This window comes from Nycticebus coucang, chromosome 16 (assembly GCF_027406575.1).
Source record: "Nycticebus coucang isolate mNycCou1 chromosome 16, mNycCou1.pri, whole genome shotgun sequence".
Classification (NCBI taxonomy): Eukaryota; Metazoa; Chordata; class Mammalia; order Primates; family Lorisidae; genus Nycticebus; species Nycticebus coucang.
Window position 1 is genome coordinate 56,946,218 of NC_069795.1, and position 26,911 is coordinate 56,973,128.

General features: G+C 34.4%; 1 protein-coding gene across 1 annotated transcript in view; it reads right to left on the reverse strand.

Annotated features, from left to right (window-relative positions):
* The window catches only part of IFT57 (intraflagellar transport 57), a 60,588-nt gene that overhangs the window by 10,401 nt on the left and 23,276 nt on the right, over positions 1–26,911 (reverse strand). The window contains exon 6 of the mRNA XM_053564475.1: positions 22,864–22,986. Within this exon, the coding sequence (XP_053420450.1) occupies positions 22,864–22,986 (123 nt within the window). The remainder of the gene's footprint in view (positions 1–22,863; positions 22,987–26,911) is intronic.

Here is a 26,911-nt window from a genome sequence, read left to right on the forward strand (position 1 = left end):
ACATTTGTATATTAATATAGAACATTAAAGTGGAAAGCTAGTAATGATTTATAATTATCTGCCAGGCAAATTTTTTTTTTTATCAAAATCTTCTAGATGAACACAATTCCTGATGTACAGTTACAAAAAAAAGACCAGAAGTGTTCTACCCTTTAACCCAACAATTTTACCTCTAGAAACTATTCTCAAGGAAATAATTGGGAATATACACAAAGTTTAATGTATAAGTTTTTTTGTAAAACAGGAGAAAACATTCTAAATATCCTAAATATCTATCAGTAAAGGACAGTTTAAACTGATTTTGTAATATGCATTCCACTATTAAAAATAATGTATGATATCATTTATATAAAGCTTAAAACCAAGTAAAAGTAAGTGATACATTGTTTAGAGATATAAACATATACAAAAAATATTAAAAAATTATTCTGAAAACTGTTTACAAAAGAATAAATAAATTAAAAGAATAAATAAAATAACAATAGCGCACAAACTTGAGGATTGTGGTTATGATGGGTGGGAAATGTGATAGCAGAGAACACACAAGGGTATTGTCATGGTCTAGTTCTGAAACTGAGGAATGAGTCTGTTTTATTATTGGACTGCATAATTACAGATGTTCCTCAACTTATGATGGAGTTACATCCAAGCACACCCATCATAAGCTGTAAATATCTTAAGTAGAAAATGCATTTAATACATTTAACCTTCAGAACATCATAGCTAATAGATGCGCAAAAATCATCTGATAAAAAGCCTATTTTTTTTTTTTTTGAGATAGTCTCACTCTTTCTAAATATCCTAAATATCTATCAGTAAAGGGCAGTTTAAACTAATTTTGTAATATTCACTCCTCTGTCACCCCCGGCATGAGTGCAGCAGCATTATCATAGGTCAATACAATCTCAAACTCCTGGACTCAAGCAATCCTCCAGCCTCAGCTTCCTGAGTAGCTGGGACTTCAGGCATACACCACCATGGTCAGCTAATTTTTTTCTATTTTTGGTAGAGATGGGGTCTTGCTCTTGCTCAGGCTGGTCTCAAACTCCTGAGCTCAAGGGATCCTCCCACCTCAGCCTCCTGTAGTGCTAGGCATAACAAAGGGTTATCTCCATAATTTATTGACTATTGTACTGAAAGTAAAAAACAGAATGGTTGTACAGGTGCTAAGGTAGAGTTTCCACTGAATACATATCACTTTCACAGCATCATAAGTTGAAAATCCTAAGTCAAACTACCATAAGTTGGGAACCATATGTATATATATTACATATTACATATATTAATATTAAACATTAAAATGTTAAATTCATGTTCTCAACGTATATAAAATGTATGCCATGAACACATAGTGAAGTGGAAAGCACTCAAAGGAGTCTGTACTCATTAGTAAAGATTAGTATTTGTATATATTGGAATGTAAGTATGTATGTATGTATGTGTGTATTGAGAGAGGAATGTGAATATGGATGCCTTAAAATTTCTTCTTTATCCTTCCAAAGTTTTCTAATTTCCTACAGGGAATTTTATCACTTTAATTGTCAGAGGAAAAAATATAATAACTTTCCAGATGCCCAATAAGTTCTTAAAAGAGGTTTAATATAGTAGAAAATAAATATAAATGACCATAATTGTAGCATTTTAAAAACATGAACATAAAAAGGCAAAATACATAGCTTTTAAAAAACTACAACTGAGACAGTTAAAAGCTTTGCAAAGGTTTGTGGTAAGAATGAAGAAACGATGGGTTTTAATGAGGTGTAGGGACTTGAAATCTCCCTGGATCTCTGAAATAAGTAACATTAAAAGGCACTGCTTGATGATGATAGCACTTCTTACACTAGTAGAGAATTCATTAGCTTACAATGCACTTTTATATTAAATATAACTTTTCTTATTTGAGACTCAAAAAGGTTTGGAGAGATAAGTAGATATTGTCATCCTTTCTTATTCATCTCTACCTTCCATGTGAGAGGGCTACGAGATTTGCTGGCTGGTTGTGGGAGACGCATACTTCCCTCCTCCATTGATGCTGGCCTTAGCTATGCATTCTTTTTAGCCAGTGGAATGATGGTGGCCACAGTCTGTGCCAGGGCTGTGCAGAAGCTGTCAGAGGCAGCTGTCCACCAGTGCTCTCACCCTTTCTTTCAGCCATGATAATGAGCATGCCCCACATAAGGGCTCTCCTTTCAGTCTGAGTCTGAGAGTAAGAAATGTAGAACCCAGCTGGAACAGAGCTACAGCTGAGCCACACATCAGCAGATGTGTATCTTGAGTGAGAATAAATGTGTTATTGTAAGGGACTGTGTTTCTTGGGTTGTTCGTTATGTGGAAAAATTAACTACATATACATATTTTATAGTGAGAAAAATCCAAGAATCAGATAGGCTAAATGACTTTTCCAAAGTCTCACTTCTGCAAAATGAAAAGCAGTTCCAAGCCAGTACATTTTCCACATGTTATATGATAATTTTCTTTGTGGATAAAATGAACTATCCAAGAGTTTACACAGTAAACTAAGAATTCTTTCTGTTATGTATCAAGTGAGATGACATGGGCCACTGAGGTCTACTGGTCACCTAAAGTGTGTTCACTGTGCATCATTTCTCCTCTCCATTGAAGACGAGTGTTTCATCTAATCTTGCAAACATTCTCTCTCAATGGAATTGAATAATGTTACAGTATATCATTTCCTTAGAATTCCTATTTTTAAAAAAATCCTGTCCCATAAAATCTCAGGTATCATTCTATTGCTTACTGAATAAATAGCAAAGATATTATTGTAACATACCCCTCCACACACTCCAAATTCTTTATCAACAAATTATGTTATATATCTCCCTTTATCTGAAACTGTAGAATTATGATGCCTGCAGGTGGTGATTCACAGAATATTATAAAATAAAAAAATGTATGAGATGTAGTTGCAGCTGTTAAAATGACTGATAAGACTACACTCGTCTGGGTTTCAACAGAACAACACCTGAAAGATTTCCTTTGCATATGCAGAGACATTTTGTTTCTTTGTTTGGATCTGCAACTCAATGCTTAAAGCTTCTCTCTGAAACCCCAAATAAAAAGAGACTAAATTATGAGCTAGGGATGGTAAATGGAATTTATATCTGTGTATTATAAGTTTCATTAATTTGCAACTTGTAAAATGTCAAACTTTTTTTTTAAACCAAGGAGAGGCACAGTGCTAAAGAATTCTTGATAGAAAAAAGTCAAGGATGGTACCTTCCTGTGTGCTAGAATATTTTTCCGAGGCTCTGGAAAAATACATGCCAGAGCACAGCTGACTCTAGCAGTTTATAGCGGGGGTGAGGGTGGGGGTAGAATGTCTATTAGCACCTTTGCTTCTCTCCCCCCAAATCAGGAGGAAGCCCCAAGGCTCTAATGTGTTTTAAATCACTTAGCATCACAAAATGTTACTTCAGTGCTATCAAAGACCATATCTTTCCCCTCTATTCTCATTACTCCTCCCTCAATTCCATTATAAATAATAATCAATGAAGTCATAATTCAATGCTCAGTTTTTGCAGTTTTATTTTAGTGAATATAAAAATATTTACTAGAGTTTGAATATAAGCTCCCTTTAAGACATCCCACCATTTTTCTCATTAGGCCATTGTTGCAACTCAGAATTTACTTTCTCTAGGCATTTTCAAGATCATGCTAATATTCAGGGGAGAAATTCTATACCTCCATTTCACAGATTGGGTAACGAATTGAGGCTGTGTGGTTTTTACACTGTCAATCACAAAATGAACAGAAAACCAAATATCCATTCTTTCACTTAGAGGTTTCCCATTACATCAAGCAGCCTCCTTCATTTCCTTATTCTGTCAATTTCAATAAGAAGCACAAGAATTCTGACAACTCTTAGTTTGAAGTTTGCACATTAAATGAATATTTATTATTGTGGCTGTTTTGCTAAAGCATAGACACTAGGGAGACTTGCTGCTTCGAATTTGCTGCAGACAGACAATCTAGATAAAATAACCTTGCTACCACTATCTCTACAAGGATAAATAAGTTCCAGAGAAGGATTTATGGGACTATCCTACAAATAAATGCATGAGCTTCAGTACAGTTTGTTTTGTGATGTTTATTTTGCCTACTCCAAAATCTTCCCTATCTCCTTCCCTGGGTATAGAGTAGTGTCCCAACAGTCACTTCCATCCTGGGATCTTTTAAAATCTAATAACAACTACAGTGTTAACATTCACGGAATGCTTAGTATGTGTCAGGCACTATGTTAAGCATTATTAATATATCATCACATATAATTCTATTAAAAACTTCACTAAGATTGAGATTTATCTATGTTCAAGTAGACTGCCCTAGCTCACAGAAGAAAATCCATGGAAAAGTTCAAACCTGCAAGGACCATGGTATCATAACATCATTTCCCTCATAAAATGCAGTCATGTGTAACTAAAATTTTAGGGGATAATGGTTAAGGGGGATTTTAATGTTATTTTCAATATTTGAATTTTTGTAAAGATGTATTCATACATTAATAATACAATTAAAATGAATTTAAAACACTTCTAGAATAAACATATATGTTAAAAACTTTCTCATTAAAAAAAAAAATCCAGATTCAGATGGTATCATCCAAGCATCTTCACAGATACTTAAAGAAGAAATAACTTGGAATCAAAAGGGAGCCTGAATAGCCAAAGCAATCTTAAGCAAAAAGAACAAATCTGGAGGTATCACATTACCAGCCTTCAAATTATATGCAAAGGCAATAGGAACTAAAACAGCAAGGTACTGGCATAAAAGCAGAGACATAGACCAATGGAACACAATAGAGAACCCAGAAATAAAACATAAAACCATCTATGTACAACCAATTGATCTTCAACAAAGCATACAGCATAAACTGAGGAAAGGAAGCACCTATTAATAAATGATGCTGAGAAGATGAGATAGGCACATGCAGAAGAATGAAAAAGTACCCCTATCTTTCACTATATAGAAAAATTCATTCAAGATGTTTAAAAGACTTACATGTAAGTCATAAAACCACAGAAATTCTAGCAGAAAATGTAGGAAAAACTCTTCTAGACATTAGTCTAGGCAAAGAAGTCATGATTACAACCCCAAAGGCAACTGGGGTTTGTTCTTTTTGCTTAAGATTGCTTTGGCTATTCAGGCTCCTTTTTGATTCCAAGTTATTTTTTTCTTAAGTGTTTGTGAAGATTTCCAGATGATACCATCTGGATCTAGATTTTTTTTTTTTTTTTAATGAGACAGTTTTTAATATATATGTTTATTCTGAGAATGTTTTAAATTCATTTTAATTGTACCATTAATGTATGAATACATCCTTATAAAAATTCAAATATTGATAACAACAAAAATAAATAAATGGGACTTGATTAAATAAAAAAAAGCTTCTGCACAGCAAAGGAAATAATCAACAATGAATGGACAACCTATGGAATAAGAGAAAATATTCACAAACTTATAAAGGGCTAATATCCAGAATCTACAAAGATTTCAAACAAATCAGTAAGAAAAAAGGAATGCCATTAAAAAGTGAGCAAAAGACATAACCAGAAGATCACAAAAGAAGATAGACAAATGGTCAAAAAACATATGAAAAAATATTCAACATTAGTAATCATCAAGGAAATGAAAATTAAAGCTACAATGACATATCGCCTTTTTCCTGTCAGAATGACCTTCCCTAAAAAGTCAAAAAACAATGGATGCCAGTGTAGATGCCTAATACGCTGTTGCTGGGACTGCAAATTAGTACAACTTCTATGGAATACGGTATGGAGATTCCTCAAAGAAATATATGTAAACTTACCATTTGACCCAGCAATCTCACTATTGAGTATCTACCCAAAGGAAAAGAAGTCATTTTATCAAAAAGACACTTGCACTTGAATATTCATTGCAGCACAATTCACAATCACAAAGATGTGTAATCATCCTAAATGCCTATCAATAGAGGAGTAGCTTAAGAAAATGTGGCATATATACACCATGGAGTACTACTCAGCCATAAAAAGGAATAAAATAATGCCTTTTGCAACAACTTTCATGGAGCTGGAGATCATTACCCTAAGTGAAGTATCTCAGGAATGGATAAAGAAACACCAAATAAACTCTCTAATAATTGGGAACTAATTGATGGGCATACATAGGCATAAAGAGACATAAAGGTCACAGGAAATCAAGAAGGGGGAAGGAGGAGAGGAGGGTTAAAATCTACCTTTTGTGTACAATGAACACTATTTGGGTGATGGACACACTAAAAAGCCTGACTTTTATAATGAGCATTATAAAAACTTTTATAATATGCATTATAAAAGGTAACCATGTAGGAAAAACATTTGTATCCCTTTAATATTTTGAAATTTAAAAATTACTTTATTGCTAAAAATAATCTTACACAAACTCTACCAAATAACTCCCCTACCCCTCAAAAAGGAGAGCAATTGCCAACTTGTTTTATAAGGCCTATGTAACATAATAACAAAATGTTACGCAGACTTCCTTAAATGTGTATACCTAAAAAACAAAAATTACAGATTGATATCTTTTATAAGGATAGATATAAAAGTCCTAAATAAAATATTTACAAATCAAACCCAGTGATAAATAAAATGGATAATATATCACAATCTAAGCTGCATTTATTCCAAACAGCAAGGTTGTTTCAAAACTCAGAAAACAATATAATTTAACACAAGAAGAAAAGAGGAGCTAAATCGTACGATAATTTTAACAGATGAAAAAAAGAGTTATCTCAAAAAGGTTAACAGCCTTTTCATGATAAAACTCTTAGCAAACTTGGAACAAAAAGGAACTTCCTTTATTAAAGGATATTTATAAAAATCATAAATGTAATGGCATACTTAATGGTGAAACAGTTTATGTAGATAATTATGACCTATGGCTCTACCAGGGACAAAGCTCTGGCTACCTACCTTGGTGCTGCCCCATCTTGGTCCTGCCTAAGCAATTGCCTACAAGTGCGGGAGGAGGGAATGCCCTACTGATCCACCAATCAGAACGTAGCATGCCAACTGCAGAAGAATGCACAGGACTCCCTAGTTGTAGTCCAAACAGCACAGGTGTAATAGGGTCTGGAAAGTGACCTAGAACAACCCATAAGGCTAATTATCATGTTATTAGCTTAAGTCTACATTACAGTTCACCTCCCAAATTGGACTTTCAGAGAAGCTCATGGAAGGTTTGCATACACAGTTAAGACTTAGGTAATATAATTCCCGATTATCCATCAAAGTGATCCAAGGTGACCACTGAACTGCAAGGAGGGCCGGGTCCAAACACTATAAAACAGTACCTCAGACCAGGGATGCCCAATCTGTTTTTTTCCTCAAATTAGAAGAATAAGAGTTGCCTTGGGCCTTCCATTAAATACACAAACACTAACCAATAGCTGAAGAGCTGTGGTGAATGTATCTTGCTTTGTAAACCCTTATCTTGCTCTTGCTCTGTCAATCTATTTTATTCTTCCTCAATAAATTTCATTTCACATTTGCCTTTCTTTTAGTGGGTTTGGTCATTCTTTAACCAAGGGCACATGAAGAACCATAAACCAAGAACCAAGAACAAGAACAAGATTGCTGAACCCAACAAAACTAAAATACTGAAAGCTTTGTCCTAATACCACTTATATCAAACATAATGCTAGAATTCTTAATCAGTTTATCAGGCAAGATAAAATAAAAAGGCATAAGGCTATAAAGAAAGAAGAAAGATTGGTGTTACTTGCAGATGGCATAATTATAAATGCAGAAAACACAAAAAAATCTACAGGGCTACTACTTGAATAAGTGAAGTTTGCCGGAAATATATGTATAGTAGAACTGTTGTGCCCAAATCTCAAAATCCCACACAAAGACCACCAAGTCTGATGCAAAAGCAAAAGGGCTTTTTATTGCAAGTTTGAACTTGGGCTCCTAGGGACTCCGTTGCAATGGATCCAAGCCAGGAGCCCGGAGCTCTGGAGCAGGGGGTTCTTATGGTCCTGCGCAGCGGATGGGCGCACACAGCTTGAAACAAAGGGGGCGCTTCTGGATTGGTTAGGTGGGAGGTCCCTGATTGGTAGGCAGTTGTCTCATGATTTCCGGGAATTGCCTGGGCTTGTCTGGAAAGTGGAACTTGAGTGAAATGGCAGGGAAAGCGAAACTTAACTCTTAAGATGGCGCTGGTCTGATTCTTTTAAAACCTCTGTAAGTTGACCACCCAAGGTACTGTAACAAATTGGTCAACATATGGAAATGGTCAGCATAAGGAACGAGGCCTACTATATCAACAATATACATGTCTGATCTATGAAAATTTGTTCTCCTTAAGGAGGTAGTCAATGTAGAGAGGTGGTCAACTATGGAGGTTCTAATGTTTATTTTATACATATATGTATAAGGAGAAAAACAATGTATTTCTACATTCCAGCAATTAATGGTAAATAAAATTTAAAAGCTACCATCTTCAATAGTATCAAATAACAACAAATAAGCCAATGTAATAAAATAGAAAATTCAGATTCAGACTCACACTTGAGTTATGACATGCTTACTTGATTTATGAAAAAACAATCCACTGGTGAGAGAATAACTTCCTCAATAAACTGTCTGGGTCAGTTGCATATATATATATATATATACCAAATAAATCCTGACTTCTACTTTATACTATATTCAAGAGTCAAAATTAGGTAGATTGTAGATCTCAGTGTGAAAGGCAAAATAATAAAGCTTAAAAAAGAAAACATAGGAAAATGTCTTCATAACACTGAGGTAAGCAAGCAAAGATTTCTTAAAATGTATTAGTTATACTCACTACCATCCTGCCTGAAAAGATCATTTTGAGAATATTAAGTCACTGTTTATCATAATACACAAATAAAGGAATGAAAAGGAAAGTTAAAGAGTAGATATTTGAAGTGAATATATCTGACAAGGGACTCATTCTGGATATATGCAGAACTTCTACAAATCAAAAGAAAAAGAAGACAACCTAATAGCAAAAGACAAAAGAGGATATTCAACTGTCAAATAAACATATAAAAAGGGACTCAACCTCAATAGCCAAGAGGGAAATGCAAATTAAAATGAAAATGAGATTTCACAACACAGCTACCATGATGATTTAAAGTATAAAAAGACCAAAATAATACAGAATGTTGGTAAAGATGTGAAGCAATTGGAACTTCCATATTCTGCTGGGAGGACTGTACATTTTTATAACCACTCAAAAAAAACTATTTGGCAAGGTCTACTAACACTGAACACTACCATGACCTCGCAATTTCACTCCTAGAAGAAATTCCAGTAGAAATGTGTATATACATTTACCAAAAGACATGCAGAAGAGTTTTCATATTACCATTAATTAAAATAGTTGAAAACAACTCACATATGCCCAGATGCAGCCTGCTCTGAGAAGGATGAGACCTAGAGTTAGGCAGCTTTCTGCCACTGAAGAAGTGGACACCTGGAGGCTATCTGCAGTCCACTTTCTGCAGCTGGCCAGCAAGTCCTTTCTTATAAGGGGATTTGGACAGCACATCTCTATTTCAATCACAGGGTGGAAGACTTAGTTATTAACATTATAATGATATTTGCAGTGGTGAAGAGGTAGGGCCAAGTGGGAACTACAGTTCAAAAGTGACAAGTCTCAAGATTTCTATGTGGAATATTGATAATTCTATGACATGTTTAAAAAGCCCACCTGTGGTCAATGATTCTTTGCAAATCTGATGAAAGGAAATCAGTTTAAGAGAAAGGGGCAAGGAAAATAGCTTGATAGCGGGAACTGCATATTCACGCATCTAAGTTCAGTGTAGCAAATATTTCTGGGACAAGTCTATAATTTATACTGCTTTCTTCAAGGATATGAGCAGCATATTTCCCTCCTTCACACTGAACAATCCTTTCTCTATTCTCTTCTTACCACTTTGCACAAGCAGATTTGCTATCTCTCCTTGTTTTCATCATCAGAATGTTCAGCTTCTTCACTGCTCACATTTGTGTGTGTATTTGTGCCCGTGAGCACATGTGAATGTGTGTGAGGAGGGAAAGAGAAAAAGAGTGAGACTGTACATTCATTTGAATAATCTTTTAAAAATGAGATTGAATTATTTTCTTAATGAAAAATGCCCACAAGGTTGCAGGATAATTACAGAATGTGACTTTCCTGAATTTTAAAATGTGATTTCTTTCTCCCTTGCCAGCAGTTTAAAGCCTTCTTTCTATGGTATACTCTTGTGATATGGATATGAAAGTATAATTTTCTTTTACATGTTCAAAGAACTAAATATGCTACATATACCAGTTGCACACCAATGGAGGATTTCAGGGACATGTGAGAACAAACAGTCCCCCCTCCCTCACCCATCACTGGTAAGCAACTATAAGAAAAGTTGAGTCCCTCAACTCAACTTTAGGAATCTTCTTATCAAAACATCACTCTCGTACTGACACCACTTCCCCTCTAAAATCTCCAAAACAATAGTCATCTCCAGCATATCTGAAGAACCAAGAAACATAAATTGCTACCTTGGTGTAAGGAAACAGAATCTAAAAAAAGTGGGATAAAAAATAAAATTTGTTCAAACATTAAGAAATTTTTAAAAAGTCAGAGAGAGTGAGAACTACTCTAATATGGTTGATTGGAAAAATGACTCAAGCCAATAAAAAGTACATTTTGTAGGAAGGTCCACATGACAAATGGTTTCTTCTTTAATTCATTATTTTATATTAAGTAATTTAAAGGAAACATTAAATCATACTTTGCAATAATGAAATATTTAGGCAGTCTAGAAATTTTAATTATAATCAATATGAATTAATTCACTGCTCTCCATCACAAATGTCTATTTGAGGTGTATCAGCAGTGAGGCATTAGTAATTTCCCTCTGCAGTATTTATTTAACATGTAGTCCTTATTGGTTATTTCTTTAAAATCTGCTGCCACTGTTGATGGTCCTTAGTTATAGGTGATAGTAACTGAAAGAAAAACTCTCCTTCTCCTATTTCAACTTGTGTTAAATAGAACCTTTCCCCATCCAGTTAAAACATTTATCACGCTTAGGCTAAATAGGAAAGAAGGTATGATCAACTGTCTATAAACACACTACATTGAATGTTCAACAACACTGTGACAGAAGCAACTAAAAATCTTTTCCGATTGCTTAAGAATGGCTGGGTTTTTCTCCACCCCTTTGTTGTATTTTTACATGTATAATTTAAAATGTTATTCTATTCCTTCCCATAAACCTGATATCTGTCTATGACTCACATGTAACAAACAAAACAAAACACAAAAAAGTTGACCTTGAAAATACAAGTTGAAGTCCACAAAATAACACCTTGTTAAAAATAACACAACAGCTCAAGACAATGTTCTGTTTCGTGTAGTCTCCTTTAAAGAAAGATTGCTGTAAAAGTCCATCAGTGAATATTTCTCTTCATTCTCTGAGATGTCATGGCAGTTGAATAATCATGTAGGCTGCTCTAAAAATGTATGTGTGTCTAGTTAATTTAGGCAGTTTATTTTGATAGCATTCACCTCTTTTTGATTATAGCAGGTGTTTCAAGGATAAATTTACTGAAAATTGTATTTTGTTTAAACAACAGCAGCATGTACATTTATGGCCTTACTATATTAAAAACCATTTATCCTCTGGCAGCAATAGATACAATTACAAACATTTGTGACAAGTAATTGGAGCTATTACTCTTGCATGGAGCCTTATGGAGACCAAGTTATTGCCACCTATATTTACATTTGTCACTGGTAATTGTAAAAGCTAATTTTTTTTTATTTGGTGCCTTATTTTCCTCTAAATTATGTGAATATTTCTTAACAGAAGGTCTGTGTATCAGAAAATCTGTAAGAATTATAAATGTAGGTACTTCATTATTTAAATAACAAGGAGAATCCCATTTTAATGTCTATTATACATATATACATAAAATGTATTCTTAAATCTTAGGCCACAGATTATACATTTTTGCTCATGGATTCAACAATTCTATCAATATATCCTATCTAACAACCAGAGTATAAGAGTTAAGAAGGCCTCTATTCCTAAATTATAATAATATATAAGTCCCTGCAGGTCAGAAATATTTAGAAAAGCTAAATTTCATTAACATACTCTTATACTGGATCCAAACACAATGGTGGCAGAACGTCAAACCCTGTTACTGTCTTTACTACTTTAGAATGAGAAAAAATACCCACTTTTGCTTCCAGATACAGATTTGTCTATAATAATAAAAGAGAAATCCTATCTTTGTACCTTTCTGCAGAATCTGGCTTCCAACTGGAAAAGACTTAGATCTAATGTAGCAATTCTGTGGTCCCTCCAGGTTCATTTAAATGGAATTCCATCTGCTGATTAACGAAGGCCTCTCTCCTCCCTCTTTTAGCTCTTACAGCACTAGAGAGCCCCAAGGGCTGAAGACAATTGCAATAATTCTGTCCTTATCACAGTGACTCTTCCCAAAAGGTTTTCTACTGTGAACTACCCAAGGCAGTAAAGGCAGTATCTCTATGGTTTATTTACTTTAAAACAAAATCCAGTTGCTTGCAGTTGAAATCTAAAGTTTAAGGTTCTTTTTACAACTGCACTCTGAGAAAAGTCAGACACTAAAAGAACAGGTAAGGATGCAAAAAAAAAAAAAAAAAAAAAAGCAGTTCAGTGAATCAAAGGTTTGAGATAATTAGAAACATATGCTGTAATACTTCCAAAGCCTTTTAAAAAATAATCTCTTTATCTAAATTCAGTGTAATGAACCTGAAGATTTACATAATTACTAGAGACATTTAAGTGGAATGAAGGGGATACCTACCCAACTATTTTTTAAAACAACAAAGCAGGAAACATTTAATTATAATTTGGAAAAAAAGTCTATTTAAGTCATTAATCAAAATTTTAATTACAATATCCACAGGGCATTAAAGTATGTTAGAACATTTTTCATCACATTAAATACCTAATATTAAATCATTGTAATGTACAGCCTTTTAGGAATAAGTACTGCATAATTAGAGAAAATGGCCTACGTGCAGTTTAGTTGAAAAGTGATTTCACACTTTCTGTTCTTCTGTATTTCTGAAAAACTGGAATAAATTTCATTAATGTTCATTTGGTTTCCAGTGTGGTGAAAAATAAAACAAAACCTTGATAAACACGAATAAGACTGATGATTTTGAAAAGCCACTCTTTTTTGGGTCAATGAAGTAAAGATACTAAATATGCAAATGGACAACAGACAATGTCCAGCTCAAATACAAAACATAACTCTGACCCAAAATCTGCAGCAATCAGTCCTGAAGGCCAAACTACAACTTCTGCAGCAATCAGCCCCAAGCAGGACTTAATCAATGATTGCTACCAGCTTCCAACTCATGATCCACCAGACAAAGCCAACTAATCACACGGGATACCCAGCGTACTTCCAGACACATCTTAACATCTATGAAGCCTTTCCTTTTTTTCACTATAAATCTTTTAAATTCCCCTACCTTTGCCAATCTCAAGTTATGGTGGCTGACTCTAAACCAGGCGTCCTCAAACTTTTTAAACAGGGGGCCAATTCACTGTCCCTCAGACCATTGGAGGGTCGGACTATAGTTAAAAAAACAAATTCCTATGCACACTGCACATATCTTATTTTGAAGTAAAAAAACAAAATGGGAACAAATACAATACACAACACTTTATGTGGCCCTCAGGCCGCAGTTTGAGGACACCTGATCTAAACAAACAGCCTTTGCCTGTTCTCACTTGGGTGGTCTCTATTTCAACAATGTCAAATAAAGGTTTGCTTTTTAGAGTAAAAAGAAAACTTAAGAAGATAGAATATTCTTCCTCAAGAAACAGCATTAAATATTTCTTTGGAGATTCAAAATTAATCACAAGTACAGAAAGTAAAAATCTATATGAATATGCATCCACATTTTCTATATTCCAGAAATATGTGACATGTAGAATTCTTTGGCAGCTTGGCTTCAACTACAGTTATATTCAACTCAGCAACTGTCAAATGATTCACTTAAAAATCAAAAAAATATATCTTACTATTATGGAATTAAACAATTTTCAATCATGTAGAAAAATATCATATTTTAATAATTCTCCTAATGCACCCTGAAAGAAATCCTCTCACACAAGCTGAAAATAATAGCTACAACCTGCAGCAGCTACAACCTACTGATTGGTCTAACTGTACATTCTTATAGCAATGAGTAATTACAGAATATTTCTAAATGTAGATTTCTATTTAATCATATTTTCTGATCCCTGCTTTCCATGTTTTACCTTTCTACTGGAATTCCACTTTCAACAACCACTTGTTTTTCTAAAATGACTTATTGGTATGATCTATTTCTTGCTATTGGCCTGTGGTCTCAGACATTATGGTCCTTATTCTTCTAACCTCCAGCTTTTGTATAACTCTGCCCTGCCATTTTTCCACCCATATCCTAAAGCTCCTGGTTTGACCACAACCAACTAAGGCTGGCCAAGTCATCTCTGCTACCTGGCACTCATCTGGGGATTGCTGGTAACCTTTAAGCACTATAGATAGCCATTAACATCATATTATAGTTTGTAATATTTAATGATATGAGGAAATGCTCATATGTAATGTTATATTTTTGAAAAGACGTATAATTATGGCTATATAAATAAACACATATAGAAATAATGGCCAAAATATAGTAAGTGATTCTTCCGGCACTATTCTAAGTGGTTTAGGTATATTAATTCATTTAATCCTCTAATAACTCTTTGAAGGGGGTACTATAATAAACTCCCAAAAAAAAACCCAGACTCCACTTTACAGATGAGGAAACGGAGGCACAGAGTAGTTGAATAAATTGCCCATGAGGTCCCAAAACCAGCATGTGTTAGAGCCAGGATTTGTACTCAAGCTACTTGGGTTCAGAATTTGATCTTTTAATCAGTATGCTGTATTGTCATTAATCAAAAAGGAAAAAGGCTGTGCAGTCAGTTCAAATACCATATCTGTCACTTACAAAGCTGAGTTAGTAAACTCTGTGTTTTAGGTTCCTCATCTGTGGTAAGACAGACCTGCATCTCACAGGGTGGTGAAAAGGATTAAATGAGTTAATAACATGTGAAGGGTAAAGAACAGTGCTTGGTACATAGAAAACACTTAGTGGATATCAGTGATTATCATCATCATCATCATCATATTACTATTATATACATTTACAACAGAAAAAAACTGGAAAAGTTTACCAAAGGGATAGTTGTGGGACCTGATTACATCCTCCTGTAAGGCTATAAAGCAGTTTATAAGCCCTAGGTCACACAGTTCACAAGTGGTGTAAATAGGAACTCTGAGGGCCAAGGGAAAGCACATGAAATAGGCTCCATCTCTTCTGGGTCTTTATGGCTATCACGGCTTCACTAAGTTTCTGAAACTTGGCTCGATAAATCGGGAACTGACAGTAGAACTAAATGTGTGATCTCCAGTTTCAAATTCATAGCACACTGCCTGCCCCCTTCCTCCATGAAACTGTTCTTCCATATTATTTTTATAATTAAAAACAAAATTGTATCTTAAAAAGAATCAGAGGTTAGGATAATTCTTAAGTAGTTATAGATGTAAATCTAATCTGAATATAATCACAGATGTTGTTTGCTCTAACTTAGCTTTAAATAGCAATTGTGTATTACTTATGGGCACCAGTTTGGTTCTAATAAAGAATAATAAAAAAGAGACAGATAAAAACACAGCAAGAGAGAACAGGGTAAGAGAAATAAAGAGGGAAAAAAGTGTGGGAGGACAAAGCATAAGATGTAGAATCACAGCATACCAACAATATTCTCAGATGATTTTAGCTGGCACCAACGTCTACCCTAGCTTAGATATCCTAAGGTGGTAAGCTGCTAAGAAATTGACTCCTCAGACTTACTCATTTAGTTAAAACTGAGGCATTAGTAAAGTGACATGACCTAGGATTTGGCTGAATTTGACTCTCTTGGCAGAACGTCTGTGTCTTTAGACATACAGATTTCATATCTGAGTTATTCTCTGCTATATAACTACCCTAGAAGTGCAACTGATGCTTGAACAAAACAGGTTTATACTGAGGTCTAGTTATATGCAGATTTTTTCAATGAATACATTAGAAAAGTTTTTGGAGATTTATATCAATTTGAAAAAATTCACAGATTAACCTTGTAACTTAGAAATATTGAAAAAATTAAGTAAAAGATATGTCATTAATGCACAAAAATATATTAGATACTAGTCATTTTATCATTTACTCTCACAAAATACACACTAATCTATTATATAGTTAAAATTGATCAAAACCTAATGTACACACAGACCCCGCACGGTGCCATTCACAGTTGAGAGAAATGTAAATAAATGTAGATATGCAGTATTAAATCATAACTTCATAAAATTAGATGTAGTGTACTGTACTACTGTAATAATTTCATAGCCACCTGTTGCTATGGCAGTGAGCTCATGTGTTGCAAGTATCTGATTAAAACGCCATGAGGATAATTAACTCTGTGTGAGGAGTCTGTCTCTCCAGTAAATTGCCTAGCTCAGTAAAAAGTGATCTCTTGCAGTTCTCACATATTTTTCATATTGTTTAGCACAATACTGTCAGCCCTGAGTAACACCATGGGACCCATACAAAGGGCCACTAGAGATACTGGAAGTGCTTCCAAGAAACAGAGAAAAGTCATGACATTACAAGAAAAAGTTGAATTGCCTGACATGCATGTGGATTGAGGTATGCAACTGCAGTACCCACCATTTCAAGATAAATGAATCCAGTGTAAGGACTATTGTTAAAAAAAAAAAATAATAGAAAAAGAAAGAAAAAGAAAAGCACATTCACAAAGCTGTTGCTGCATGTAAGTCAGCAGGCACAAATCTTGCACTTATTGCAAAATACGTTTTCATTTCTTATTGAAACTGCAGGTTTTTTTATGAGTGCGTAATTGCTATAAAAAAAGAACACATATAGCTGCTATGTTTTGAGAAAAAACAAAGTCATTTATACACCACTATACGAAAACTTAAAGCAAAAGGAAGGTGTAAGATCTAAAGCTGGAGAATTTAATGCCAGTAAAGGATGGTTTGATAATTTTGGAAATAATTATCTGATCATCTGCCTAAACAGGTTTTTAATTTAGATGAAAAGTGCGCTACTCTGGGAAAAAAAAAATACCACAAAAGATACTTATTAGTACAAAGGAGAAGGGAGTACCAGGATTTAAGGCATAAAGGGATAGTCTAACTCTGTTTTATGTAAATAGTCAAGTTTATGCTTTTATTATAAAGCTACTAATCCTGGATGCTTGAAGGGAAAAGATAAGCACCAGCTGCCAATCTTTTGTACAATAAGAACCTTTTTTCTGGATTGGCTCCATTGGTGCCTTGTCCCTAAAGTCAGGAGGTATCTTGTCAGTGAGGGGCTGACTTTCAAAATTCTTTCGATATTGGAAAATGCCCCTGACCACTCAGAACTTTATGAGTTCAAGATTGAAAGAGCCAAAGTGTTCTACCTGCTCCTGTTACATATTGTCAACACTATGGGAGAGAGAGCCCTGATAGAGAAAAATCTGAAAGTCTCGAAGGATCAGAGCAATGAAATTTCCATTGTTATGGAAAAAGCTGTGAAAAGTCACCAACCCCCAAACAATAAATTCCTGCAGGAGAAAACTTAAAACTGTGTCCCAATATTGTGTTGGGAATGACCTCACAGGATTTATGACACAGCCCATCAAGGAAATCAGAAAGCAGGCGTCCTCAAACTTTTTGAACAGGGGGCCAATTCACTAGACCACTGGCGGGCTGGACTATAGTTTAAAAAAAAAAAACAAAAAAAACTATGACCAAATTCCCATGCACACTGCACATATCTTATTTTGAAGTAAAAAAACAAAATGGGAACAAATACAATCACACCACTTCATGTGGCCCGCGGCCGCAGTTTGAGGACCCCTGTAAAGAGACCATGGAGATGGTAAAAAAGGTTGTGGGGTAAGAAGAAGGGTTTCAAGGTACAGATCTGGGAGAAACTCAAGAGCTAATGGACACCACGCCAGAGAAATTAACAGATGACGTGATGGAGATGAGTGCTTTCAAATGAATGCCAGATAATGAGAAAAAAGTAAAAGGAGCAGAAGAAACAGTGCCAGAAAACAAATTATCCAAGAAGTCAAATTGCTTTTGACTTCTTTTATGATGTGGACCCTTCTATGATACAAGTATTGGCACTAAAGCCAATGGTGGAAGAATTGTTACCATTTATTACAAATTTTGTATTCATAATTAAAGTGATAATTTAGTTAGGTCAAACCATAGTGTCCCTAAAAACGTGATTTAACATAGACATATTTGAATAGGGTGAGGGCCAAACTTCTGCATTTGATTTCTGCTCTTGAATAACAAATCAATTCATGACTGTTTTTGAATCACAAAAATAATAGAAACAATTTTAGAGAAATGAAAAAGCAAAAAATTCAGACAAAAATTACAATGTATTTTTGTAAAGTTACACCAAGAGTGTCTGCCCCTCCTGCCTCTCCTTCCACCTTTTTCACTCTGGAAACAACAAGACCAACCCCTTTCTCTGCTTCCTCTGCCTACTCGAGATGAAGACAAGGAAGATGAAGATCTTTATGATGATACACTTCTACTTACATGATAGTAAATACATTTTCTAGTAGGCTATTAGTAGTTAAGTTTGGAGGGGGTTGGAAGTTACATGGATTTTCAACTGCACAGGGATTGGCCCACCTAGCCTCCACGTTGTTCAGAGGTCAACTGGAATTGCATTCTGTATAATCAACACTAAAAAGGGAACTATTAGTATAGTTCATTCAAATCAGCAAATAACGAAAATCCTTTATCTTCAGTTGTGGAGCATATTATTTGTATTTTTGGCAACATTTATATTCCTAATTGTGTTTTGTTTAAGCTAATATTAAAATTAGTTTGCATTCTTTGAGAACTGGCAACAGTAGCAAGTGTTGCCAGATAATAGGGACAAGCTAGTTTAGCAATGGAAGTGTGACTGCAATAGTATGGCGAGTATACAAAATAAAATACTGGTATGTGATAGGATATCATCAAAGCGTATACACTACAATATGCAAAAAGAACAGAAAAGGAGATTGACTTTTTAAAATTCACTGCTAGAAAGCATAAGAAGACTAAATTTCTGAGAGAAAAAAGCAAAACGATTATTTGATTCAGTACCAAATATAGCATTTATTTATTTTAAACACACAAAGCCATTTTAAAGAAATTTATAATGGATTTGAATGATGGATGCCCTTTATTACTTATTTCCCACACATCCAAACCTCTTAAAAATTAATTCAATAGTGACCAGTAAAACACACTGATCCCAAAATAATAAATTTCTTTTTTCTTTTTCTTTCAAACATAAAGGTGAAATCTCTAGATGTCCTAAATAGCCTGTGTTGAGTGAAAGGTTATTGTTTTGGCCAAAATAAAGGAGAGGATTTGATTTGGTAGAGTCAGGAGTTGAGAAAGAATGGGATCTACCATGATGCTGGTGTTAACCTTTTCTAAAGTAGGATGAACAGTCTGTGAGAAGAAACCTCATGTGTAACTAGATTATTTTATTTTTATTTCTGAGACATAAAAAACATTCCTTTATTCATTAGCCCCTTATTTTCTCAAACTGATGTATAATTTTATTTTTCCTAAGATGAATAAAAAGTTGACCCAAAAGCTGCATTTCCCAATTGCTATATCTAAAAGACTTAGAAGAAAGAAGTGTTTGTGAAATACTAAACACAAAGGCCAAACAGTCTAAATAAGAATTCTGGAAAAAAAAAGAACAATAAAATATGACTTTAGGTCAGTAGATTTTATCACAAAAATCCAAATTCAAAATGCTATCTACACATTCTAAACAGCACTGAAAAAAAGAATATCATCAGGTATTTTGGTATGCTACCTATAAAAATTAATTGTATAATTAATTTTGGGAGGTATATCCTCATAAGATGAAAGATGATAGTATGCCATGAAAATAAGAGTCCAACTTTCAGCTAGTTAATTCATCCCTAAATCAAGAGAATATTGCTTCTCTAAGAAACCAGGATTTTGATGACTACAACATAGGTCTGTTACAGAATTTGACTTGCACCAAGTTTTGTAAAAAATGTACATGTTAGCAGTTACATTTAGATTCTTTCTTTATTAAGTTACTTCTATTATGTGAAGATCAATGACGGCTTTAAAAAACTTATTAGGTTCTAAATGAGATGTTTGATTTCAAGAGTTTACTTAGCTTTAAAGTAAGCAAATTAAATTTGCTTTCTAGTGGGATTAAGCTATACTCGAGAGTTGCCAACTACACAATTATTTTAACATGTTATTTTAACTGGAATCATAGTAACAGTGACTTTTAATTTTATGAAGAGAATTTATTCTGATAAAACCAAAGTGTCAGAAATTACATTACAGAAAAATAACATTTTTGCAAATGAAGATTTCCAGCAGAGATCTAACCAGTGAAGAAATTCTTATTAATATTTTACATATATATTTACATGTAAAAGTTACCTCCAGTGCAAACAATAGCTATCCTCCCTTATGACTGGGTAAATACATGGTAAATGGGCTACAGGATTTGCCCACTGTATAATTAATTTTGGGGGGTATATCCTCATAGTTCCACAACTATTCATAGTGTAGTAAGACCTCTATCAACTTTATTCTAATCTGGGACTTTTCTAGAAGTCTAGGCTACTTCTTACCTGCTTTGAGATACAGTTCTACAAGCCCAAATCCAGACATTCTAAGAATGAATTAACTTCCAGGGCACTCTAAAAACAGTAACCTTTGCAGGGCTTTCACTTTGGGACCAGATACAGGACCACACTTTCAGAGTGGTAAGCTTTCCTAGAATCTTGTTTCATAATGTTGGGGGCTTATGTCTATCCTCCAAGGATAAAACTCTTCCTTCAGTTTCTTTACCTGGATGTCTCTTTCTCCCCTTTTATACAGACTGACATACTATAGTGCGTACTAAAGGTCACCCATAAAGTTGCCATACCTAGGGAAAATGAGAAACTGTAGCTAGATGTACCTTTATTTACAAAACAGTCATTATAAAATTTTACAAAGAGGTGGCCAACATGTAGAGAATACTGTAAGTATTCTGTAAAGTTTTATAATGAATATTTTGTAAATAAAGTTATATCTATTTACAATTTCCCTCTGTATAGAGACTTTATGGGCAACCTTTGGGATACTGTGTAATACTAAGGAGAATAGTATTATTTAGTCACCTTTTAGCTTGTTCTGATCATTACACTTGACCACTGAACAACACAGTGATTAGGGGTGCTGACTCCCTGTGAAATAGAAAATTCACAGGGTAACTTTTGATTCTTTCAAAAATGTAACCGTTAATAGCCTACTTAACTATTAATAGCCTCCTGTTGACCAGAAGCCTTATTGATAACATAGTTGATTGACATGTATTTTGTATGTTACATGTATTATATAGTATAATAAAGTAAGCTAGAGAAAAGAAAATGTTAATAAGAAAATCATATGAAAGGCCAAGCATGGTGGCTCATGCTTGTAATCCTAGCACTTTGGGAGGTTGTGACAGGAGGATTGCTTGAGCTCACAAGTTTGAGACTATCCTGAGCAAGAGTGAGACCCTGTCTCTACTAAAAACAGAAAACCTAGCCAAATGTTCTGACAGGTACCTGTAGTCCCAGTTACTCAGGAGGCTGAGAAAAGAGGATCACTTGAGCCCAAGAGACTGAGGTTGCTGTGAGCTATGATGACCCCATAGCAATCCCACAGTAAGACTCTGTCTCAAAAAAAAAAAAAAAAAAAAAAAGGAAGGAAAGAAAGAAAGAGAAAAGAAAATCATAAGGAAGAGAAAATAATATTTATTCTTCAAGTGGAAGTGAATCATAAAGGCCTTCATCCTCATCTGCTTCACAGGATGAAGAGGGGGAGAAAGTGAAGGGAGAGTTTGGGTCTTGCTATGCCAGGGGTGTCAGATGCAGAAGTAAATGATGTGGAAGGGATGACAACAGGCATACTCCGTGTAACTTTTATTAAAAAAATCCATGCATAAATAGACGTGTGCAATTCAAACCTATGTTGTTCGATGGTCAACTGTACTTATAAAATTGGAGGAAGGAAGTGGAAACTTGATGCAATGGCCAGTTCATCTGCTTTAATCCTAAATCTTATTATATATGACTTCTTGATTATTTTCTTAATATTTAACTCTGAATCATGTGTATAGAATATCCTAGGACTACTTCCAGGCTGCCTTTTGTTTTGCCATCCAGCAGAGTTCTGAATCATCTCTTAACCCTCATCAGCTAATATAAGTTGTGGAATTCCTATTTACCTAAACAAAATATGATTTCCAAGAAAATACATGGAAATGTATTCTTAAAATACTTCCCAATCCCAGGGAAACATGATGTGTTCCAAACTACTCTTTTAACATATTGCCATACTAGCAAACAAATTTTCCTTGGCGTCTCGGTCTTTTATTATGTGGTTATGAAGGTAGAGACACATCAGTTACATATGCTTCACGAGGCCACCGCTCACACATAGTATGAGTTAAATACAACTTACATGCAATTACTGTAAAGATCTTTGCTTCTTGGACCACATCACATTATTTTTTATTCAACTATTGGTTAAATCCCTGAAAATTAAAAAGCTGAAAATTAAATCCTTCTGTCCTTCTTAATCATTTGTATAATTGGGAGTACCCCTACACGTAAAATTTCCTTATAAAAAATTTCTTGAACTAAACGTGTTCTCTCTCCAATACCTTATTGTCAGTCCTGATCGTGACTTTCAGTTGTGGTAGTACACGTTCTACTTCTAGATTCCATTCTGCAGCATCTGTTGTGGATTCCAAAATATCTTCTTGTTTGGCAGACTCCTTCGTATCCTAAGAAAGGAAAGATATCACAAGATTGAGAGTTTATAAAAAGAAATGGTAAAATTTTGAGGCATTTTAGCAGCATTGCGCAATTTAAATCAAAGATTGGTAGTGTTAAAATTATAGTGGAAGAAGAAATTTTCTGTTCTCCTACCAATGTTGAAAGAAAATAATGCACCAACCTGGTTGAATAACAAAATAAGTATTAAAAATAAAGGAAGCAAATATATGATTCAACTGTTTTTACAAAGAAGAAGTTTTGAGATATACTGAACTCTATGGGAATACTATCAGGCAAAACACCTACGTTTGCTAACTGGTAACAGTAGAAGAGATAATTACTCATAGTTTGATTAAAAATAAATTGTCTTAGTTTGAATTTATTATACTGATATATAACCACAAAATTTGAAAGACAAAAAATATGAAATCCCAGAAGCAAATGGCTCATTATTCACAAGTTTTATATTCATAATTAAAATGATAATTTAGTTAGGTCAAACCACAATGTTCTCAAAATGTGATTTATTATAAACATACAAATAGGGCAGGGATCAAATTTCTGCATTCGATTCCTGTCCTTGAATAAAAAACTGAATTTCTAATTGTTTATAAATCATAAGCCCCCTCCTTTCTTTTCTTTTTCTCAGCCTTCACATTTCAGCATTTCACCTGCCCCATATACCGAGAGTGGCGGGTTTAGATCTGAAAATGTAAAGAATGTACAAATTAATGACTTGAGGACATAATTTAAGGCATTCATTTGGTAGCAATTTTTCTGTTTAAACCCTCTCAAATTATAAGCAAATCTAAAGAATAAAATTCAAAGATTTATATAGAAAAAAAGAGACTCCAGAGACATAAAACAGCTAAATATAATGCATGACCCTGCTGTGAATACCAATTTGAATAATCTGCAAAAAGGTATTTTTGAGACCATCAGAAAAACTGTAATATAGGAATTATTAGATGATATTAAGAAATTATTATTAATTTTGCAGGTATGACATAGCATGGTGGTTATGTCTGAAAAGGCCTTCTAAGTTAGAGAGAAATGCTGAAATATTTACAGGTGAATTGATATGTTCTAAACTTTAAAACACTATGAGGCAAAGAATAAAAGGTAGCAGCTTTAGACAAAACATGATGAGAAAATATTAATAATTGTTGAAACTAGGTAATACTGTTTAAGAGTTCTTTTTCTAATTTTGTATATGTTTGCAATATTCCATCATACAAACTTAAAAATAAAAGACTAGGTAAATAACCTTATGGTGAGGTTCATGTTCTTAATGTGAATTTATGTCACTAAAAGACATTTCTTAAATGAAAACTCATTGGATTCATCTTTCCAATTCAGTCTAAGTAGAAGATTAATCTTATATTGGGGTTTGTATTTTTGTGGGAAGTTGAGGTCTTTAGGAGCTTTGAACTCACTGCCAACTGCGACTCTGGGGCACCGCTAATATAATAAAGCCTCTCCTATCTCCTAGCTCATAGTAGGAAGTCCTGAATGGACTCAGAGCCTTAAAAAAAGCATACATTGCTTTTTGTCCAGAAATTCAGGGGACTATATATTTATAACCTCAATTTTGAAGATGGATAACTAACATGTGCTTTTATAATTTATAACATGTGGTTTGAATTTATTCAGTTACATTCCATTAAAAAAAAAGTAAGTATAAAAAAGTATAAGCATTAAGTAAAATGTGGAAAATCTAAGTGAAAAAAGCTCAAGATTCTATTTTAGACATTAAAGTGCTCATCTAAATATAGATACATTCTATTATTTTGAGAACTTAATATACATTTCTGTACAAATTGAATCCAGTATAGCACAAGAGCATCATAGCTGGGGAAGAGGGTGCAGCATTCACAAAGTAGGTATGTATGAAGTTAAATGAGAATATAAAGGGATAACAAGTCTCTATGTTGAAACCTAACGCAGGAGGAAGGTTCTCTCTCATGCAAATTCACATTGGCATCAACAACATGCTAATGCTTTGAAAAGCCCAGCACATGAGCATTCCCAATTATGTCTATGTACCAACCCATCCTAGGCTCTAGGAGGCCTGACTCTGATGAGTTAATTAGTATACCAAACAAGGTAGACCAGTGGGGCCAGGGGAGGACATATGCCCTGCTAGTGCCACGTAAGTCCTGACATTTGGAGCACATGTGTGCTACATACACTGACATTTGGAGCACAGTGCTACAGACATTGTCTTGCTCCTGCCAGGGTTATGGGCTCCAGCTCAATCCCACAAAGAAAGGCTGAACCAAGAGGACGTATCTTCTCAGCAGCAGTTTTGCATGATTCTTAATAAAATGTAAATATGACTTAAAAATAAATTTGATTTATGGAGCCACTGTTTGGGTGAATTGAAGCTGGATGCCATCGATTAAATCCCAGAGCCAATGCTCTCCAACCTCATCCACTCATTCCTACCCTTCCTTCTAAGAAGATGAAGTCCAGGGCGGCACCTGTGGCTCAGTGGGTAGGGCACCTGCCCCATATACCGAGAGAGGTGGGTTCAAACCTGACCCCGGCTAAACTGCAACAAAGAAATAGCTAGGCATTGTGGCAGGTGCCTGTAATCCTAGCTACTCAGGAGGCTCAGGCAAGAGAATCGCCTAAGCCCAGAAATTGGAAGTTGCTGTGAGCTATGTGATGGCACGGCACTCTACTGAGGGTGATAAAGTGAGACACTGTCTCTACAAAAAAAAAAAAAAAAGAAGAAGAAGATGATGATGATGAAGTCTAGGATTACCAAACAATGCCAGAGGGAATACTCATCCACATTCCCACTTCTTCAGGATTGAATTTACAATTGTTCAGATTGTGAATAACATACTTAATTTTTTTTACTCAAGGAAAGGCATGTTTCTCTAATTCTCACAAAGGCAAATGGGTTTATAGTGGCTCTGTCTGAATTAGACCCAGAATCTGAGTTAGCAGGGTACATGAAGATTAAACTCTGCAGTTAGATATCCCATTGAATAAGCTATTTGTTTTTATACTGGATGCTTTAGTAAGTTGTGTGTACCTTACTAGCTTATTATTTGGTTCTCTTAAGCAATGATTTGCTAACTGCTACTCACAATGTCCTAAAATGATTAAATGTAGGAGCTCAAAAATTTTCACTCATTCCTAGGCCATAATTAATATACTGGGGGAAATAGCTTGGTTAATAAATGAAGAAAGGGTGAAAAGAGAACATTAGGCTTGGCAGAATAGCATTAATTTATTCAACTACAGTCTCTTTCTATTTCTATGTTTGCACGTCTATTTCATAACCTAATTCCTCACTCAAAATTTCTTAATGCCTTAATAACTGGATACATTAACTGAGGAAGTCGTATATGAATATAAATCATTTTAAAACTCTATAGTGTGCCTTAGTGTGCTTTGAGAAAATCTTCTGTTTCTCCATTTAACAAAATCATTTTAAAACTCTATAGTGTGCCTTAGTGTGCTTTGAGAAAATCTTCTGTTTCTCCATTTAACAAATGCTATTTTGTGTGGGGCTATTTGTAAAAGAGAAATAAACTGCTGTTTTTGCTTAAAATTTTACATCATCATGACAAAGTACCTCTCTGAAATGTTAACTAAGATAAAAGGCACAGCTCTTGGGAAATTGCATTTTCCAATTTCTTTACTGCTGCTGAAGAAACAATTAGAGGCTCAATAAGACACAAGCTTTTTAGAAGTCTCATTTATAATTAATTAATTTAACCAGTAAACCATTTCTTAAGCTCCTACAATATTCAAGGTAAGAATCTAGGCACCGTGTTCAGTGTAGAAATATAAAAGAATTTAATCTCTGCAAAGTGTTTATAGCCTAAATTGAAAGAATTTGAGGTCAGTTGGGAGAAATAATTAGTCCTTGGTAAAAGGAGAAAGTGAGATGAAAACTGATCCTAACTCTAAGAC